The following is a 20,232-nucleotide window of genomic DNA, read 5'->3' on the forward strand; positions in this document are numbered from 1 at the left end:
GTATGGTGAGTAATTCATTTATTAGAAGCTGTGAGTGAGTGATACCATTTGCAGTTGATGTGAGTGTAGCTTTCTGCACTGAGGAGGGAGTTGCCGTGTGGAAAAATCCGTCCCATTGAAAAATCCCCCAGTAAACACGAGGACGACACATTAAGGATGTATAGATGATCATCATTCTTGCATTTGAGCTACACAGTTGGATTTTGAGCTGTAAAACTTTTCACTGTACCATGTAAAAGGTTAGGAAACTACAGCCCTGGTGCAGTAGAATCATCAAGGATGTTAGGAAATGGTGATGGTTGAGTAGAGAGAAAGGGCTGATGGGGGGTTTGGAAGCAGATGTGTTTCTCCTTCAGTGACTTTTTTCTCTTAGAAGTTTGAGTGGTGGGTAAAAGCTGCCTTTTTTTCTTTTTCTTCTCCTTTTCTTTTTTTCCCTTTTCCCTAGCATGCCACAGAGCCTAGAAGTATAAGCAGTTACTGTCCTCCTGGACCTACGCACAAGAAAACTTCCTTTTAAATTGAAATCCTGCTAGCTTTGCTAATTTTTCAGAGCCACAGTCCCACTGTTGCTGTCCTAGTCCAGCCCAATGCACAGAGCTTTTTGTTAGCGAGCAGCCAAGAACAGGGTATGGAAAACATTAAAAGTTTAGCACAGTCAAACAAACAGTGGTGATATTAGACTTGTGGTCACCAGTCCAGTACGATTTAATGTGTTTCATGCTGACGTTTAGTCTGACTTTTCTATACGGAATAGACCGCAGAGTTCTCCTAAAGAAAAATAATTAAAATTGCCTCCTCTCCAGCTGAAGTGTTGAAATAGGCTTACTCAGATAAAACTGTTTTGTTGCAAACAGAAGGTGATTCAGAGAATTGCACCAGTGCTGCTCCCATAACACAGCTAATTAATCTTTTTAATTAGTTGCCCCTTAAAATTCCATATGATAAAGACGAGGATTTTTTGTTAATGATGCCCTTTCAGGGGGCACTGTTCTAACAAAGCAAACCTTTCCCGTCTGTTTTCTTGTGTAGAAGTGAGTAAGCGGAGCAGGATGCTGATCACTTGTTTATATCCCACAGCTGCAGAAAACAAGAAATTGGATGTACAGCTCACATGCGCTGAGAAATGAGTCCATGGGCCAGCTCGGGAATGCCACTTGCAGGTTAATTTTTCAATTCAGGTTATATTTTAGGTGAGCCAGCATCTGAACTCTGTGCAAGCTAGAAAGTGTGGAGACAGGGGAGTACGTCCAGACTGCTCCGGCTTACCACTTGGCTTTGCAAGGAAGAACAAGAGGCTTTCAGGCTCACTGTGCTGTCTTCTATTCACAGCAGGCAGTTGCATAGGAAGATGAGGTCAGGAAGCTGCAATATCGATCGGGCTATCTTCTTGGCAGCCTTGTTCATCGTGGATCCTTGGCAACATCGTGGATTTTAGGGTAAATGGACTAATAGGGCTATAGAAAAGGAACAAAAGGAAGGTTACCACTGGTCCTTATTGGCAGAGGTAGCTCGATGCCTTTTAGCAATAGCTTCTGTTGTCATGGAGCTTCTGAATCCAAGGCCAGTTTCTGGCACCATCATTTTCTCATGGCAGAAAATGTTGTCCTGTCCTAGCCTTGGGGGGGAAAAAAATAAATAAAGGCAATAGCCTTGGCAGCACTTGCTTATTATTGCAGCTAAATCACTGAACTGCAGTGGGAATGGAACCAAAGGGAAACCTTTTCACAGAAAACCCAGGGTTTTAAAACTGGCATCCACCGTGGCCTGCAAAATATCTTTTATAAGAAGGTGTTTGGATAAGGTTTTTGAATAGTTTATACAGAACCTTGCTTTCCTCTGAGTCAGCAATGTTTTGAGGTCTAAAGAGAGACCTGAATTCCTAATCTCAAGGTTTTTGGAAGGTCTTTCAAGAGTGGCTTGTTTATTTAAAGCCCTTTGTCCTTTTCTAAACTTCAGATGCAGTGAAACAATTCTACAGACTTACTTACCGTTTCCTTAAGTAACGTAGCAAACAAGGTACTCATTTATTTGGCAATGTGTTAGTTTAACACCATGTTGCTTTGAACCATTTTGATACTCTAATTCCTGTCATCTGAAAAGCTTCAGGCAGCCAGAGAACCAAAACTCTGCATGTTACGTACGGCCCCGTAATTTCTAGCAGCTGCTGGCTCAAGGGCTAGGGCTCTGCAGGCAAGTCCAGGTCGGCCTTACTGGCAGGGCCCCGGGGTATGGTGTTGCAACCGCTGTGGCTCTGCCCTTAGAAATTACTAGCCCCAAAGCAAACAGAGCTGTTTGGTGTCCTTCTGGTGCTCCAGGCTACCCGCAAAGAGGGATTTGTGTCTGGGCAGTGAGTGGGGCCTTGGGCCGAGATGGGCAATAACGCCTCGGGGCCACAGCGGCCTCTGCTCAGCAAAGAGGAGCCGCAGCCCTCTCATTTTGGGGTCTGCCTGTGCGAGTGAGGGAATCCTGGGCCCCAGGAGGAGCTGCGGATCTGCAAGGATCAGTCCCCAGGAGCCAAAACCTGGAGTTTGGAGCAGCCTCAGGGGTTCTTGCAGTTCTTTTCTGCAAGCGCTTGTTTGGATGGTGGAGTTGGAAACGCTGCTCATCTGTGCAGGACGGCGTTTGCTCTGTGTTCCTTATTTCAACCCCAAAAGAGCATCGTCAAAGTCTAGAACAAGAAAGACTTTATCTAGCGTTGCACCCACAGGCTTGTGTGGTGTTACTTGCTCTTGCTCTTCCAAACCCTTTGAAGTGTTAATGTAGTATGTGTAGGTTTATGGTGTTTAATAATGCTGCCACAAGCATTAAAAAAACAAAAAACAACAACAACAACAACAACAAAAAACAGGAAATTTCAACTGTTAAAAGTTTATATTTAAATATTATCTTGATTAATACTACTTTGAGGTTGTTTTACTTACAAATTAATGGTAAGAGAAAAAGATTTTTTGGTTGTGACAGTCCAGAATGTTTATCTGCCAGTGACTGATATTTTTTTTGTAGACACTCTTTTTATCTCATTTTAAAAACCTGTAGTTCAAGATCTATTTCTTGAGCTTTTCAAGACCATTTAAGTAACTTAATTTTTACTCTTTGTAATAACACTACCTTTTTTTAGTCTGTAAGACTGCATGAGAACTCAGCAAACTATGGCAGGTATGAAGGATCTGCTGTATTTCAGTATTAGTAACACTTGGGTATGTGAGTATGACAGTGCTAAAATGTGCAATTACAGTGTGGGTTCCTTAATTTTTACCCATTGTCTTTGACATTCTGGACTTCTGGAGATGTTTCACTGTATTCCTTATAATAACAAAGCAGCTGAATTGCAGCTTTAATTGCCAAATTTGACTTTGGCAAAAAAATCGGGCTCCAAGAGAAAGCGAAGTCCTGGCTTGGTTTGTGTGGAGTGCCAGAGCAATGTCCCTCTGGAAGTGAAGTTCTCCAGGGTTGATGTGAAAAAAGGTTGCTGTGCAATGAAATAGCACCAAAAAGGGCTGAGACATTTGGCAAAATGTGAACCATTTGCTGAGGAGAGACTATTCAAAATTACATGTGAAAGAGGAGAAACAGTGGTAGCAAAGGGTAAAAAGGTTATAGTGACGAAAAGGTAGGAATGGTGGCTGAAGCCTGTGAGTCCACCAACAAGGTCAAATGAAGCCTTCGGTTAAGTTTGGCACTTTTCTTTTAAATAAAATTGTTTGCTAATCTGGCCTGAATAGTTTTCATGGCCAGCTTTGTTCTTAAAGAGCTAGATCTCTGTCTGTGGTGGGTAAGACCGTTAAGACCCAACCTTTGTTAAAGAGGTTTGCTCTCAAGTGTATTGGTGAGCTTGCCAATGCCCAAGACTGGAGAGCAGAACAATTTCTGGGTGGTTTAATATGATAATTTAGCACTGATGTGAAGCAACGGTAACGTGTCAGGGGCAGCTATGCTGCTACTTAATCAGCTTTTGTTTTGCACGGAAGATCTCTCCCTGATCTGGTTCTTGGTGGGATGCTGGGGGGGAGGAAGGAGCAAGGGGACCACCCCACAACATCTGCGTGCTGTGGGTACACGTTGGGGACGGGACATGGTCCCCCCTTTCCACCAGTGTGGGACCTTGTAATGGTAGCTGTGAAAGCAGTCTTCATCCAGGGTGGCCCTACAAGTGCAGTCACACACAAGCTGGGTTAGGAGGTGGAAATGAAGTGTGCAGGATCTGCAGTAGCACTTGAAGGGTGTAAAAAGATGATGGGAACTTTGGTCAAGGTTCAGCTACCGCTTATGTGGGGCTTTCCCTCTCTGTCTTGGGGCAATTCCTTTATCAGTCAAATTCACATTCCTTCAAAGCCTCTTGGACTTGATAATTCTTCTTTCTCCACATGACAAAGAAGGTGGATTTACTCTGAAGAAATATTTCCAATTGGCAAATGGCAGCCATTTAGAAAATTCTTCCTATATTCTTCTGTTTCAACCTTTTTTTTCTCTTTTCTTTCATAGACACAGATGAAGACACAGTGAAAAGGTGTTTTGCCACGTTTGAAGAGAAGTTCTTCCAAACCTGCGAGAAAGAACTTGCCAAAATCAACATTTTCTATTCAGGTAAAGTGCTTATTTGTGTGTATTTGTGGAAAATACGGCAACACAAAAGGAGTCTGAAGCTCCCAGACTTTCAGAATAGCCACAGTGTTCACGAAGGTCTACCATCAGGTAATTACAGGGCATGTTTATATGGGAGACTGCTCTGGTTTAATCACAGATGTGGAACTAAAACCATGGTTTTTGAATGGAGGAAGAATGAAGGGCAGGCAATTTCATTGCTTTGTAATAGCATCCTGCTGAACTTTGAAGATGCTCTTAAATTTAAGTGGCAGCTTACATATAGGGCACAGTTTCTCAGCCTACCCATGGTGGCAGTCTACTGTGCTTGTTTTAGGCATAAGTGCAAAGCTCCCTAGATGGTGTTCTCAGAGCTTTTGCTGGACGAGCTATCCTGGACTTGCTTATGTATGGTCACTTGTCTGTCCTGATGCGTTCAAGAGGTTTTTAGGCACTTAACTTACATTTGCAACTTTTCAGACTGGATCAGCCAGTAGCAATTCGTCACTGGCTGTATATACAATCCTGTTTACTAAATTTGAGTAAAAATGTAAGGGTGGTTGGAGCAGGGGTTCCTAGGGTTCATATTTCAAAGTGCTGTTTGTTTTCCCACCCTGTGTTTTGAAAACAAACTTCAGAATGGAATAATCAGAAATTTGCCCTGTAATATTGCTACAAAAGGCTTTGTAATAGTGTGTCCTAGTTTCACCCACCATTACATTTGAGCTGGTTTATGGCCTCTTTTGGTAAGGTTTAAAAAGGGTTTTCAGCTGGAAAACAGTTTAAATATGGATACAGGGATGTACTGACTGCTGCCATGCTTCTCTTAATGTGTTCTTGATTTATTAACATCTTGCAATAAACAGGCTTTTGCAGCACTCCATAGTAGCCTTTTTCTATTTTTGATTTCAGTCTGGTAACAAAGACAAAGTCGAAGTGTGCAAAAATACTTTAATAACTATCAGGCGATGACTTTGTCGCTAACAGAGTCTGGGTGGTGAAGATGAGAATAGCTGAAGGCACAATAGATGCAGTAAGGGTACGCTGCAACTTGCCTCTGTTCAGCTTCCATGTAGGGAAGCGAATCTCCCTGGGGCAGGCTATGCCAGCTCTCCCGGCTCTGTGGCAGTGCTGTTTTGCTCTAGCCATAGTGGGTGCAAGGAACAAGGCAAGGGGAGATTTGTAGGCAGAAGCAGTGTGTTTTGTTGGGCCTGCTCTACTCTTTAGCCCATAGGCATTTTTCTGCATACAGTTCATCTATACCTAACCGCACTCAGAACAGTTCTCAATTTTGTTTTACCTTGAGATCTTCTGCAACTCGGTGCAGGAAGTTCTTCAATTCACCTGCACAATGCAGGTGATAATTTTCGCTAATGAAGAGCTGTTAGCACGTACACACCCACGTATCCACACCCCTTCCCATATTGTATAAAATGCCACTCAGAATACAAGGAAGGTTTTTTTTTTCAATTTGCTGTCATTTCAAAAGCATATAGGAGAGAACACATGCAATTTAAAAATCGCTTGTGATGAGAATTAAATGAATCTTTTATTTGCAGAAGAGCAATGTGACCTTAACAGTATGGAAACCCTGTATTCGGCTTACTAACATTAAGCTACCCAGAGGAACCACCGAAGGAATATTTCTTGCCTTGCTCGTGTCTGAAATATGTCAAGTCAGACCCTGCTGTAACTCCAGGCAGGCGGTGGCTTGCATTATGGCCTGGTTCGTGCTATTTATTATAGGCTTATTATATGGTTTATTATACATTTGTCTTTACAACAATAAATATTGTCCACTTGCATGAAAGCTAATCCTTCTGCTGATCTCTGTTTTATTTCCTCGTCTCCTTTTCCTGTCCTGAGGGCTCCTCAATGAGCCCTGCCTGCTGCAGGATGCCCGTGCCTTTCGCTCTGTGCTCAAACATTGTCGGCTCGCATCAAACGCAGCCTGAATTCCCCAGGCCATTATTCTGGCTTTGTAGGAAGGAAAACTGCCATTAAATAAATCTGATTTGATAAACAGTTTGTGATTATTTGGACTGCTCTCAAGTAAACTTACACACACTTGAAAGAGGAGAAAAAAAACCACACTAGTAGTAACATTTTCAGATAGTTCCAGCAGAGGAGTGCCTGTTCAAGAGCTAAGATTTCTTTTGTGGCCAGTTTTGGTTTGTTTGGGATTCTCTAGAGAGGAAGTTTGTTATCGTTTAAGTTGGTATAATCAGATTCTGCTTGTGCTGCTGTTCAGTTAGTAACATTTTTATGTTAACTCGGGAGCTCCTTTTATCATTGGTAGGAAGCTGTGGCTTTAACTTGGTAAAGAAAATATTGAATGTGATACGTACAAGTAGAGAAAAGGAGGAGGTGCCTAAAATGCACAGAAGAGCTGTGGGCAGGTATGGGCTATTAGATTGCCCGTTGAAACAGTTTTTGAGCACTGCCGTGACCATGCAGATGACCATTTTTCCAAACTGGAACTTGGGGAGCAGCTTGATCAGGATCCATCTTTGATCAGGATCTAGGAGTACCTTTGGGGGGAAAGCTGCATCTTTACTGCAAGTCTTTTTGTTGAAGTCTGCTGCTGTTGATTTTGGGTTTTTCCTTAGTCTTTGCCTTGAGATTACACTTGAGCTGTGCACTCTGTGGTCATCAGGTCGTGCAGAGTGCTGCAAAACAAGAGTGGTTCCAGTTTCTAAGTGTTTGCTGCTTTTTTTTCTAACTCTTTTGATGGCATCCTTTCTTTTTTTTTTTTTTTTAAAGTCACTTTTCAGAGTGCTCAATTAGTGATAGCAGTGAATGTCCTTTCAAATAGTTTGGAATACATTGCAAATTGAGAAATTCAGTTCTACTCTGCGTTGTGGTTTCCCTAGGCAACTCCCCGGGAGGTTTTAAGAATACCAGCACACATTGTTTCTTATTTTTGCATCTGCAGTGACTCGGTAATAAAATCATTCCGTAACGAGATGAACTGATTTGCGGGCTGGATAACTGGAGTCAATGCAGGAGATGGGGCAGGGCTGCCATCGTCCAGGAGCAGCAGGTCATTACCAGGCTGCTTCAGTTGTCTTTAAAAACCCATCCGCAGGGAACCGTGGGCTGCCTGTACCGACGGAGAGAGCCGTCTGGAAGGCAGGACGTGACTCTGCTCAGCAGCAACCTGATTTAGCTCGAATATTGGGCCAGCTTTGAGTAGGAGGTTGAATTAAAAGACTTGCAATGGTTCTTCCAAGCCACATTTTTGGATGATTAAGAGTGTTTATATTGGAGATGATGCTATTTAATGGATGCTGGTTTGCAAACAGATAGGAAAATTGCAGTAGTTTTCTCACTATTTCAAAAACATTTTTTTTTTTTTTTTTTTTTTTTGTAATACCATGTTATTAGACTCTTGGATTTTAAGATTTTTCTGGACACAGGGACAATGGAACATGTGCTTTCAGTTGAAAGATGTAAGTTTGAACCCCTGCATATTTAATAATTTGATCCAAAGGAAATCTCAGTGTGTCACAGATGGTTTAATGTAACATTTTGAATATACAGAGAGTGAACTTGTGAGTGTTATTTATATGAAGGCTTTTGATTCTAACAGATCCTCCAGCAGACATCTCTTACTTCTTCCAAAGAGAGCTCCTGAAGGGGGGAGGGAGTGTTTTTTGGCAACCTGACCTCAAGTGTGTTAAATATTGTGTGGCTGTGGACAGACACATCACGCTGTGGGCTACGTCATCTCCATTCAGTGGAGCCCTTGCAGCTGTGGAAGTTGTCAGAAAGGAGTTTTCATTCCCTGTGCTTTTAAAACCTCTTACTCAGTTTACGATCAATAAAGTTACGGAGGCTTTCAGGTTCTTCCATCCCTGATTTTCCTATATTGATCTCCCTTTTCTGTTCCAAAGGGTTTTTTTGCTTCTGCGGGATGGATATTACCCTGTATGGGGAGGAGGAATTGAGAATTGCTATGAAGTCTTTCTATGAGCTGTTCTCTAACGAAGGGAATTAAATTGGCAAGCAGGAGCCTGCCAGGCAGAGCTTTGGGCTCTGGATGGGTTGGTGCAGCTGTCTCCAGCTCCCAGCTCTCTGCTCCTGCCCTGCAAAGCTGCTCGGCGTCTTCGTGGCCAGCGCCAGCTTTGGTGTGGTGCTCATCAGCACACACCATGGCTGGTGCTGAGGCTGCAGCAGGAATAAAGCCTGGAAGGAGCCAGATGTACAGAACACAAAGAAAGGAGCACTCAGAGCCAGGCTGGATGGGGCTTTGGGCGGGTGGGAGGTGTCCCTGCCCAGGGCAGGGGGCTGGAGCTGGGTGGGCTTCAAGGGCCCTTCCAACCCAACCCATTCTGTGATTCATCACGAATGATGTCATCTGTGCTGCTTGTAAAATAAGATTGTTGAGCATAGACAATTATTTTCTGAAGGTAGGTAAAGCAGCATGTTAAAGGAATCCCTTTTTCATACTTGAGATGAGGAAGAGGACTTCCCCTTCACGAAAGCACATCCAGAGGGTCGTTAAACTCAGCTTAGCTGGCCCTTTAATCACTAACTAATGAGACGGGGCTTCTAACCAGTGTGATCCGAAATTGAGGGAAAGGGGGATAAATGGTTACTGCAGATTGTGGACAGATGCTGGCGGTGTTGTAGCTGCTGATCAAAGCAGAAGCGGTGCTCGTCACTGGGAGCTTGCCAGAAGGCTTGCGCTGCTCTCCAAAATCCAGCCATACACGTGAAGTGTGTTTCTTCTTCAATTCCTTTGCTGTCATATAAAATGATAGCAACCACATGGTTGGTAGTGAGCAAGCAGATTCTAAAACATCCTTTGTGGGGCCGAGAAGCGCTGCTTTATGGCCTCTGCTTTATGGGGTGGCTGCACAGATTCTGTGTGCAGCAGCTGCCCGGGTTGGGTATCAGTAAGGGGTGTCCAGACAGCCCAGGAGTGAGCATCACACAGCGGTGAAGGGATTGGAGTTCATGGTCATTGCTGCTTCAGCCTGTACTGCAGGGACAGCCCCTTGATTTTGACTAAATTAATCAAGACCCGTCTGACGTGGAGGCTTCTTTATTTTTCCAGAGAGTGTATGGTATACATGAAAGTGCACTAAAATCTTTAATGAGAAGAAACTTCATAAAAAAGAAATAAGGAGAGCTGCTGAATTTAATGCTCAGCGGGTAAGGCCATGCAATAGGTTATTGTATGCAGTGATTTTTACCGACAGGCATATTATGTGAGGAGAAGGTATAGTGCTTTTCACAGGCTTGATAAAAAGGTGCCACCACTCACCTGACTCTTCCTCCCTGTGCTAACAGAAAAGCTTGCAGAAGCTCAGCGCAGGTTCACGACCCTTCGGACGGAGCTGCAGTCAACTTTGGACGCACAGAAAGAAGCCAGCGGGGCTTCCACGCAGCAGCGGCGCAAAAAGCCGGTCTTCCACCTGTCCCACGAGGAGCGTGTCCAGCATAGGAATATCAAAGACCTGAAATTGGCCTTCAGCGAGCTCTACCTCAGCCTCATCTTACTGCAGAACTATCAGGTACCCACCAGAGGAGGTGCTTTGACAGAGCCCTGTGTGTGTGTGTGTCTCTGTGCTTGCATTGCCTTCACTTGCCTCATTCAAGTCAGTTTTTGGTTTCATTTTGGCTCTGGGGTCGCTAGACAATGTCAAAGAAAGGGCAAATCCGTAGCAGCCAACAACATAGTCCTTGTTGTGTTTTGCTGAGCTGGAAATGCTCAGCTCACCTGCAGAAGGACCTTCGATTCTCATCCTTTTCTGGGCTGCCCATCTTTTTCAGGGCTGGGAAGTTGGGGAGGAAGCTCTTTTATCTCCATATTTGTAATGGAACTTGAAATGCTAGCGTACTGTTTCCTCTTGGAGTTACCATGGTAGTAACTCTGACCTTTTGGATCAGAATTTCTTGTTAAAACATCGATTTAAAATAATAAATGTTTTTAGTTCTGAAGAATACAGGCTCATTTGCCTGGAAAGAAGTATGAGGAAACAAATCTTTAGTTGTACTTGGATTTCTAGCAGGGAAGGGCATGATAAATATTGCAGACAAAGATTTTGTTCCAAAAATTTGAAACCTTTGATCGATTTTTGCTAGACTCACTCTGCTCATAAATGTCTGATTGTGTTTATTTGTTTTGGCTTGTTAATTCTTTAATTCTTTAACTTAAATTTGCTAGAGCTATATTTGGGTCTTTACCAGCATCGGCAATTGCACTGGGAAATTTTACTAAACTAAATTCGCTGTAAGAAATACTTGAATACCACTCTGTAGTATGGACAAAGCTTGATTCTTCCAAAATTCCCAGTGTTAACCTCTCCTAAAAATGATGCTGTGTCACTTACTCACTCCAGATACCTCAACTGGAATTTCCTAGGTTTAATATCGGGTTTCCAGCTTGGAACATCTTTGTCCAGCTTGCACTAGAACAAGCCTTAAAGGAGAGCTCTCAGGAAAGTGCTGGGACCATCTCTTACAGACATTATGACTGCTTGTTGTCATGGGGTGAGCAGACATCCCTCCACGACTCCTGGGCACGGATTTACAGTTGCTGAAGCTCTTTGTGGGTCTCTTAAAAAAGCCCTGGAACAGTTAGAGACGGCTTCTAGTTCAGGATCAAAGGCAGAGTACCCTTAGCTTTTCAGGAATGGAACAAAGCAACACTGACTGCTGTGATTTCTTCCATTTCTTTAAAAAAGCTCTTACTTCTGGTTACAAAAAATCACTTCTGAGGCTTGATGAATTTAAATAGAGGATGACATAGGTCATTCCTCTGGAAAATCTTCTCCTACGCTACATTGACAAAAAAGGCATCCTTCCCACTCATGTTTTTACCTTTTCCCACCGTGGGTCCAGGAGCACTGTATATATGCTAAAAATTGATGTGAAAACCATCTGGATTTGATCATTCTCAGTTTCCAAAGGGACAGAGCTTCTCTCTACAGCATATCTTCAAAGAGAGAATAAGAAAATTAGTTCAGATTGGTATTGAAGTTGAGGACAAGGAGTACATGTACTAAAACAAGCATAAAGCCAAATCCCAAAATACTCATTTTAATCACATTTGAGCTTAGAATATAAGAGTTAGAAATATTCGAGGCCTTGCAGTTTCGGAGAGGGAAAACAATAACCTGGAGGGAAGATGACATGGCTGAGGCCTTCAAGTAGGGGATCAAGTGAGGTCACCAGGGGCATTATAGATACCCAGCTGTGGCTTTGACAAGATGCTGAAGGCTGGCATTGGGTTACCGAGGAAAGAAAACCCACGTGGAGCAAATTCCTCAGTCCGTTCGCACTGAAGCAAGAGGAGAAGTTGCACACATTGATTCGTAAGGTGCACAAAGCAAACGTGAAGTGAAACTATAACTTTGGGCCAGCTGGTACTTTGTAAAACTACCTATGATTAAATTTCCATTAAAAGTAATTTATTAGCAGTAATTTAGAACCTTAGAGTATGTTCACCTATTAAAATGAAATACTGTGTTTCAGAACAAACAAATCTTGAGAAATTAATTCATGGTGCAAATAATGGGGGCTGATTCACTGTTACTACACTGCCATGTGTTTGCCTTGCTGGTGCATTTAACCAATGCACTTGTATACGAGCAAAGATTTTGAGTCTGCTGTTTCATCCTACTTGATGTTGCATAACATTATTTGCACTGTTTTTTTTCACCTTTGATGGCAAAGCATGTCACTAGCCAATTCGCTTCCACAGATTCAATTAGCCACCTTCAGAAATGGAAGTCAGGCCTGGAGAAGGCCCCTTGCCAAATAGAAGTGTACTAAATAGCAAGAAGTGCAAAACTCGTGGCTGCATAGATGGCACTTGGCTGTTCTCGTTCAGTGTCATTGCTGCGGTGCCATCGTAGCCCGCGGTGTTTTTGTCATGCCATGGGGGTGGCAGGATTTGTGGGCTCTGCTAATGTCATCACAAAGCCGTATCAGTTCAGGCTGTGGAGCAGTCTCGGACCCAAACCAGCATTTTGTTGCATCTTACCCATTTCCAATTTATGAAATAGTGATCTGCTCTCCCTGGGGTGGGTTGCTGGCTTTTCCGATAGAAAGTAATTAAAGTCTCTTGTCTGCAATAATGCAGATCACTAATGCATTGGCTTCCTGCTCCCATCTCCCTAGCCTCATTTCCCCACCTATATGGCAGGGGTCTGGTATTAAATCACTCTGAGCATAATTAGATTGAAAATAATTTCAGCGAGTAGTTGGCGCCTCTCCCCGGGGTATTGGATTCTGTGATTTTCTGTTTTTCTTTCCAAGCTACTTTCTAAGCTTTTTTTGAAGTGACTCTTGCCACGGTCTGTCCGTGTTCCTGCTGGTGCCTGAAGGAAACACAGAGCCTTTCAAGAGGTGTTTTCTGTGCAATGAAACACAGCATTTCAAACACATCTCATCACAGCAATCGCCTGCTTTTAATGCAGCGTGGTGAGCTCTGCCTATCTTTGTTACTGCCCGTTACAAGAGCCTAAGGTCAGGGCTCGTACGTAACTTGGAAATCAACCATCATTTTTTCCCTTTAATGTGGCATCGTGTTCTTATCTCCTGCGTCTGCAAGCCTCGGCCAGTTTTGCGGGCATCGTGCAATGTGCTTTGTGAGAGCGTGCTGTCAGGGGATGCACTTCTCGGGGCTTCACTTGCAGCGTTTAAACTTTTCACAAGTTTTCTGTTGTACCAGGATTTCTCTTTTATAATGTGCTTATTCTGCAAACTTTATTTGAAACCAAGAAGACTGAAAAAACTAGAAATCCATAGCCTAGTCTTTTCAGAAGGGGAAAAACCCTTGGAAGAATTAATATGTGCCTTGCTTTGGGGTAGGTGCAGCATACATACTCTTTCTGCAGCTTTCTGTTTTTAAGAGCTCATTACTGCTCATGCAGAGACCAGGTGTAGTGCATGTGGGATATAAGCAGTCTGGTACCCATGCAGAGAGAGCATTATCCTTTACAAAGGATACATAACTTTCTAATAAAGTGATAACACAAAAATCTTCCTGACCATAGATGCAAGAATTTTGATTCTTCTTATTCCTTGCTAGCGCTGGCATGTAACCACGTAACTTTCTTCTGATCTGACTGAGGCTAATGGCCAGTAACTGTTCCCCTTCCCTGCAGAACCTGAACTTCACAGGCTTCCGCAAGATCTTGAAGAAACATGACAAGAACCTGGAGACGACACGAGGGGCGGAGTGGCGGGTGGCCGAGGTGGAGGTGGCACCCTTCTACACCTGCAAGAAAATCAACCAGCTGATCTCCGAAACAGAGGTAAAGACGCTGCTCTGTGCACTGCTGCTTTAGTAACTAGAAAACAACGTGTTCTTCTTCCCTATTGCTCCCCACAAGGTCTGCCTGTAGCCTGTATTCACCACCAAGGCAACTGTTGGTTGATTTTAAAGTGCCACTGATTTCTGGCATTGCTTACATGAATTTGTGTATGTTGTCTTGTCGTGGTTCCACTCAAGTGGGCAGCTGAGTGGGCAGCTCCTTCTCGGTCACTCTCGTCCCCTGTGCTGTGGGGTCCCACCCACGGGATGCAGTCCTCGATGAACTGATCCAGTGTGGGCTTCCCACAGGCAGCAGCTCTTCCAGAGCTGCTCCAGATATGGGTCCGTACCACAGGGTCCATCCCTCAGGAGAAAACTGCTCCAACCTGGCTCCCCTACGGGCAGCAGCTCCTGCCAGGTCACCTGCTCCTGCGTGGGCTCCTCTCCACGGGCTGCAGCGTGGAACCCTGCTCCATCGTGGTGCTCCATGGGCTGCAGGGGGACATCCTGCTTCACCATGGTCCTCACCACAGGCCACAGGGGACTTCTGCTCCGGCACCTGGAGCGCCTCTCCCCCTCCTTCTGCACTGACCTTGGCGCCTGTAAGGCCGTTCCTCACTCCTCTCACTCTCCCAGCTGCTGTGTGGCGCAGCATTTTTTTCCCTATCTTAAATATGCTCTCACAGAGGCGCAAAACAACATCACTTATTGGCTCAGCTCTGGAAAACAGTGGGGCCCTTACCAAACATGGGGCAGCTTCTAGATCCTTCTCACAGAAACCACCCCTATGGCCCCCTGCTACCAAAACCTTGCCATGTAAACCCACTACATGTCTTCAGCTGGTAAATTTTCACTCTGAAAAGCTAAGACAGTGTTAGCTTATATCATATAATAATAACTAGATGCGTTATGGTAAACTTTTCATATCTTTGTTACAGTACATTGGAATAACATGGGGTGAGGGCTCAAATGTAACTTGAAAATTGACTTATTTTTTGTTTTAATGCAGTATCAGGTGTTTAGCATTAGCATGACCTTCTGCGATGTGTGTCTTTATCTCCTTAGGAAGTGGTGACCAACGAGTTAGAAGATGGGGACAGACAGAAGGCTATGAAACGTCTGCGTGTTCCACCTTTGGGAGCAGCTCAGGTGAGCAAGTTACATAGCTAAGCTGCTTCTGCAACTTGTTGAGGTGCCAAATTAGATTCGCATTGGAACAAAGTGGTGAAAACACACGGGTATGAGCATGCTCCACAAATTGCAAGGAGGAGCATGGTCACGTAATCTGCTTTAGTTCTGGAAAATACAGAAATAATTTTTCGTAATGCGTGCAGGCAAGGTAATGAAGGGATAAGATGAATAATAAAGGGAAATTTGTGCTACTAATAACGTATGCTTAGTGTTTTTGTGGTCTGGAACATTTTTTGAGAACCATTGAGCTCTGTTTCAACATGGCATGGCATCAAGATAGGCAAAAATATTACACAGCCTTTTCAGTGCTGCACTTCACAGAGAAAGAGTGCAGTCAGAGATGATTATTGTATCCCTGATTTTAAATTTACTCTGCAAATGAATCTAATTTTGCTGATAAACCTGTTCAATCCCCTTTAACTCCACCATTGCTTTGTTCACAGCCTGTACCAGCCTGGACTACATTCAGGGTTGGATTGTTCTGTGGATTGTTCATTGCACTGAACGTGACTGTCATACTTTCAGGTGGGTATCCTCAGCAGGAACCATCTGGCTCCAAAGCCCCAGTGTGGATACGTTCTTGTCACTTAGTGGGGACCTGGATCTGAGCTGGGTGGTCAGCATGTTCTGGGTTAAATCACTTGGAGTCAGAGCACACTGCTGTGAATTGTTAGGGCTGCATAGGTTATGTCTTTCTCACGTTACTTACCTGGATTTTGGACTCGGAATGTATTGTGATCTGTTTTCCTTGTTTCCTCCTTACTTGTGGAGGGATGTTCTGGAAGTGCAAAATCCATGTCTGAAGACTTGGGTTACTGTTCTGTGAGCACACAGTCCTCTCCTGCCTTGAGAGGTGTTTGTAGAACTTAACTTTTGCATAGGTTTTGCACTGGTTCCTTACAGAGAATGAGAACAGACATATAGCGATGTGAACACCTTGCCACTCAGGACATTTTCATCATGACACGTGGCAATGGCACAAAGCTGTGCCAGGGAAGACTCAGACTGGACATTAGGAAAAAATGTCTTTACCATGAGGGTGGGCAAACACTGGGACAGGCTTCCTAGCAATGCCCCAAGCCTGTCAGTGTTCAGGACACATTTGGTTAATGCTTTAACTGGTTAGCCCTGAAGTGGTCAGGCAGTTGGACTTGATCTTTTTAGGTCCCTTCCAGCTGAGCTGTTTTATTCTGTTCTATTCTGTGTAGAAAGTTGTGGGATTTCAATGCCTGTTGCTTATTAATGGAATTAATTGAATCTTTCTTGTTGGCAGATTTTGGCAAGGTTGTTTAAAAGCTAGAATAAATTATCACGTATCTCAGACCTTGGTTTTATTCTGTTTTGCTCCTTCTGAGTTTGAACTTTCATTAAGAGTAAAAACTATGTTGGTACTGCAGATCCAGATACACTGCTTCATCAAAAGCAGCTTTACTAATTGTGTGTGTGATTTCAGTAGCCTTGTACCTTGCTTAAGCAGTGCAAAGGAAAATCAACATATAAACTCTTGTATTAGGGAAGCCCATGTCTATGCTTTGTTTTAAAAGAATAATTAAATATTTATAAAAAACATAATCAGATATTTCTGTAATTTGATCCAGCCTCCTGGGATAAAATTTATCTGTTTTTAGCTGTTTGCAAATACTTCCCTTTTGGTCTTTCTGTGGTAGAGGCAGAAAGTTGACCCGTCTGTGAAGGGTCCACTGAATGTGTAGAAGCTGTTCTTTATTCATCATATCTTTTGTTTGTGTAACTTGCATGTTTGATCTCTGTGAGGTGCAAATAGGACTGATGCCTGATATGTTCATTTTATCGCAGTAGTAAGAATGAAAAAGTGATACAGTTGTGAGAATGAATTCATAAAAATGATTAAACCTCTAAAGCAGACCTTACTAAACTAGTGGAATAATTGGTATGTTTGTATCAGCAGACATGATCTGATATCTGTAAGTTACTGCAGATATTGGGCAAAAACTGTATTCTAACTACAAATTTTGTTTTTAATTGGATATTATTTGCTAACCTCTATGCTACTTTTGCCAATTTGTTTTTATGATTTGATTGACTAAAGTAGGGTCTTAGAGTTGTATGTGTAGAATCTGCAAAACAGCATTAGAACATGCCCACGAGTAGTAAACCATATCAACAATGCCTGAGCTTTAGGCTGAACATTAGAAAGAATTTTTTCACACAGAGGGTGGCCAAGCACTGGAGCGTGGTGGAATCCCCATCCCTGGAGGTACTGAAGAGACGTGAGGATGTGGCACTGAGGGATGGGGGTCACTGGTGGGACTCAGTAGGTTGATGGTTGGACTTGATGATCTTGAAGGTCATTCCCAACCTAGATGGTTTTATGATTCTATGATTTTAAAAGTAGAACAGCAACATTTTATAGAGATGAGTTGACAGTCACCTGGGATCCATTGAAGGCTGCAGCTGCTACAGGTGGATCCCAGGGAAGTGTCTCCTTCAAGCATAAATCTCACCGTTTCTGTATCAGCCTCACTGTTCTGTTGCTGTATCAGCCTCTGTTTCTGCCTCACTGTTTCTTTATCAGCTTTACTAGCTGCCAATTTAATGTGTAATTGGGGTTGAAAGGCCGCGGAAATAAGTGTATGTTTTATTAATCAGAAACCTACAAGACTGCACACAAAATCTGAAGACAAGTTACTGCTCGTGCTGCAGCAGTGCTCTGTCTCTGGTTTGCGAAGGAGCACGGTGGCAGGGCGAGCTTTGAGCTGGAAGAACGTGGCTGTGCCGTGGCATTCGCGTGACTGAGTGTAAAATCTCTCCGTGACAGTAATGACTGCATCAGGGAAGTGGTGTGGGTCTTTGTCATCGGGCACTCACGGTCTTAGGGTACTCACATGGATGACACTTAGCCTTAGTTAGGTGAGTAATTTTGTTTGAAAGTTATAAAAGGAATGCGCAGAGATATATTAAAACACATTTGAGGCAGGATGAGAGTCTGCACAGTTTGGTTGTGGTGGTGTTGGGGTTGTCACCAGGGAGATCTTCCTCTGAACACCTCGTGAGGAGCCCGCATCTGCTGTTTGGTGTCAGTTACTGAAGGGGCGAGTTAATCCAGTGTCATGTACCTGCTGACGTGGGGAAGTGACTTGATGTGCGGTGCTGGATTTAAGTGGAAACGAGAGATAAATGGAAAATCTCTCTGCCTCGGGGTTGGGTACAGACCTCAGGGCTGCGCGATGGGTTATGTTGGAGCTGTGGTCTTAATCTGCTCCTGTATCAGCACAGCTTCTCCCGAGGGAAAGCGTGCTGATGAGAGGCCAGGAATGCAGAGTTAAAGCCTCAAAGGGCTGGGGTGGGAGGTAGCTGCAAAGCAGGACAGTTTCCCCCAGTTCTTCTGCTTCCCTCAGGCCAGATCCCTTCCTTTATTTGCCTAAGCAGAAATGTCTGTAAACTCAAATACAAAATAAAAAAAGGAAAAAGTCTGAATTTTCAGACGTGGTTGAAAAATGTTTCATAACTGCACCTTAGCTCTGTTCTCCACTGATGTGCCTGTTACCAGACGTTGTGTTTTTCCACCCTCAGTCTGACTAGCTCAAGCTACACAGAAGGTGATGCAGGAGGAGGAGGTGTGATTCTTCACCCTGAGATGCTCGGGAATGCTTTCGGTTCTCATGGCACTCGAGATGGTTCCTCCCACCCAGACTGGCCCCTTGTGGTTACTCCTTTCGGCTGATAGCTGGCGTAAACGTGTCCGTGCTGCACCAGTTTGAGGCCTTGTAAGGCTTTGCTGGACAAAGCCCACAAAAGCCTTGCAAGCTGGTCCTTGAGCTTCTTCTGCCAGACCGTGTAGCTGTGGTGAAGAACATGGTTAAATTAGGAGATGTGAGAAGGGAATCACATCTAGACCTTACACTGGGGAAGCTGTGCTAGGTAGGGCCTTGGTTTCGGAGGAGGGAGTACACAGAAATACTCACAGCATCTGTATTTCCACAGCTCAGCTCAATGCATCGTTCCATATATGCTTTTTCTCCAGAATCAGCTGCTGTTCAAGTGCTACAGTTAGGATCTTCTGCCACCCTGGGAGTAAAGAAACAAGATTAGTGGCATTGGCTGTGGAGAGCACATGCTATATTGTGTTGAAGTGTGCTCACCACAGGATAAACCTTTGTCTTGCTGTTCTGTCTCAGATAGCACAGCATATCTGTTCTGGTCTCTCTGGGAGCTTTTGCATTTCTTATTCGGTATTTTAGGGCTACTGTGTCCTGTTTGTAAGCAACTGGAGGCATTTCAGATGTGCTTTTGTAATTCTGTACTTAAGCCTCATTTCTTTCAGCTTGTGCATGTCTGTCATTTCTGTCCAAACTTGGACTTTTCTGCCTGAATCCAATACTCGCTTTAGGTTATAAGTTTAAAGCAACTGTTTGTCAGTCATTGTTCCTTGCACGATTTTCCTCCATAATTTGATGTGATATAAAGTACAAGTGAAGTGTCTTACAGATACGCTTTCTGTGAAGAAAAGTTTGAAAAACTAGGGGCTGTAATTCAGGCAGGAGGGTTGTGAAAATAAATTCTCAGCATCAATTCTGTAAAAGTGCCTGTTCTTTTCTGCTTTTAAAAGGCATATGGATGAGGAATGCTCAGTGAAAGCAAAATAGAAGGTTTGAACACTTGTATTTCAGCTGTGTTTTTCTCATAAAACTCAGATCAGGCAATGGAGGGACCATATTTTGCAAAGGGGCTTGTGCTAGAAAAGCTGCTGGTTTAGAGTGCAGCTGCTCATTGTTTGAAATTAAGCAAATCTGTTTTCAGAACCCTGTAGACCGAACAAAGGAAGAAACAGACTTCCCATATTGTTGCCTTGCGTTGGCTATTCTGTTTGGGTGCGGCTGGAAATTATATTGCTGGCTATGAATATGTATTACATTACAGTTGTATGGACTTGGGTGATCAGGCACAGTTTAGCATTGTTTTAAATGCTGTAAATTGTACTTCTTGGTTTTGTGGGGAGCTGAAATATTTGTATCTCGGTCTGTTGAGATTTCTTCTCCATTAAATCAGAACTTTTAAGTGAATATAGAGATGATTTATGCTAGCGCTGTCCCTTGTGCCTGTAGTGTGAGACAGGGGACTTGAGATGCTGTTAATGACCTGACTGCAGAAGCTGGAGAGCAATTTTTCCCCAGAATAGTCATAAATCCTCTGACAGATGAGGCAAAAAG

General features: G+C 43.6%; 1 protein-coding gene across 1 annotated transcript in view; it reads left to right on the top strand.

Annotated features, from left to right (window-relative positions):
* The window catches only part of XPR1 (xenotropic and polytropic retrovirus receptor 1), a 95,511-nt gene that overhangs the window by 54,646 nt on the left and 20,633 nt on the right, over positions 1-20,232 (top strand). Inside the window, exons 3-7 of the mRNA XM_032192450.1 lie at positions 4,483-4,584; positions 9,880-10,103; positions 13,704-13,853; positions 14,918-15,001; positions 15,487-15,568. Of these exons, the coding sequence (XP_032048341.1) occupies positions 4,483-4,584; positions 9,880-10,103; positions 13,704-13,853; positions 14,918-15,001; positions 15,487-15,568 (642 nt within the window). The remainder of the gene's footprint in view (positions 1-4,482; positions 4,585-9,879; positions 10,104-13,703; positions 13,854-14,917; positions 15,002-15,486; positions 15,569-20,232) is intronic.

The sequence above is a fragment of the Aythya fuligula genome, chromosome 8 (genome assembly GCF_009819795.1).
Source record: "Aythya fuligula isolate bAytFul2 chromosome 8, bAytFul2.pri, whole genome shotgun sequence".
Lineage (NCBI taxonomy): Eukaryota > Metazoa > Chordata > Aves > Anseriformes > Anatidae > Aythya > Aythya fuligula.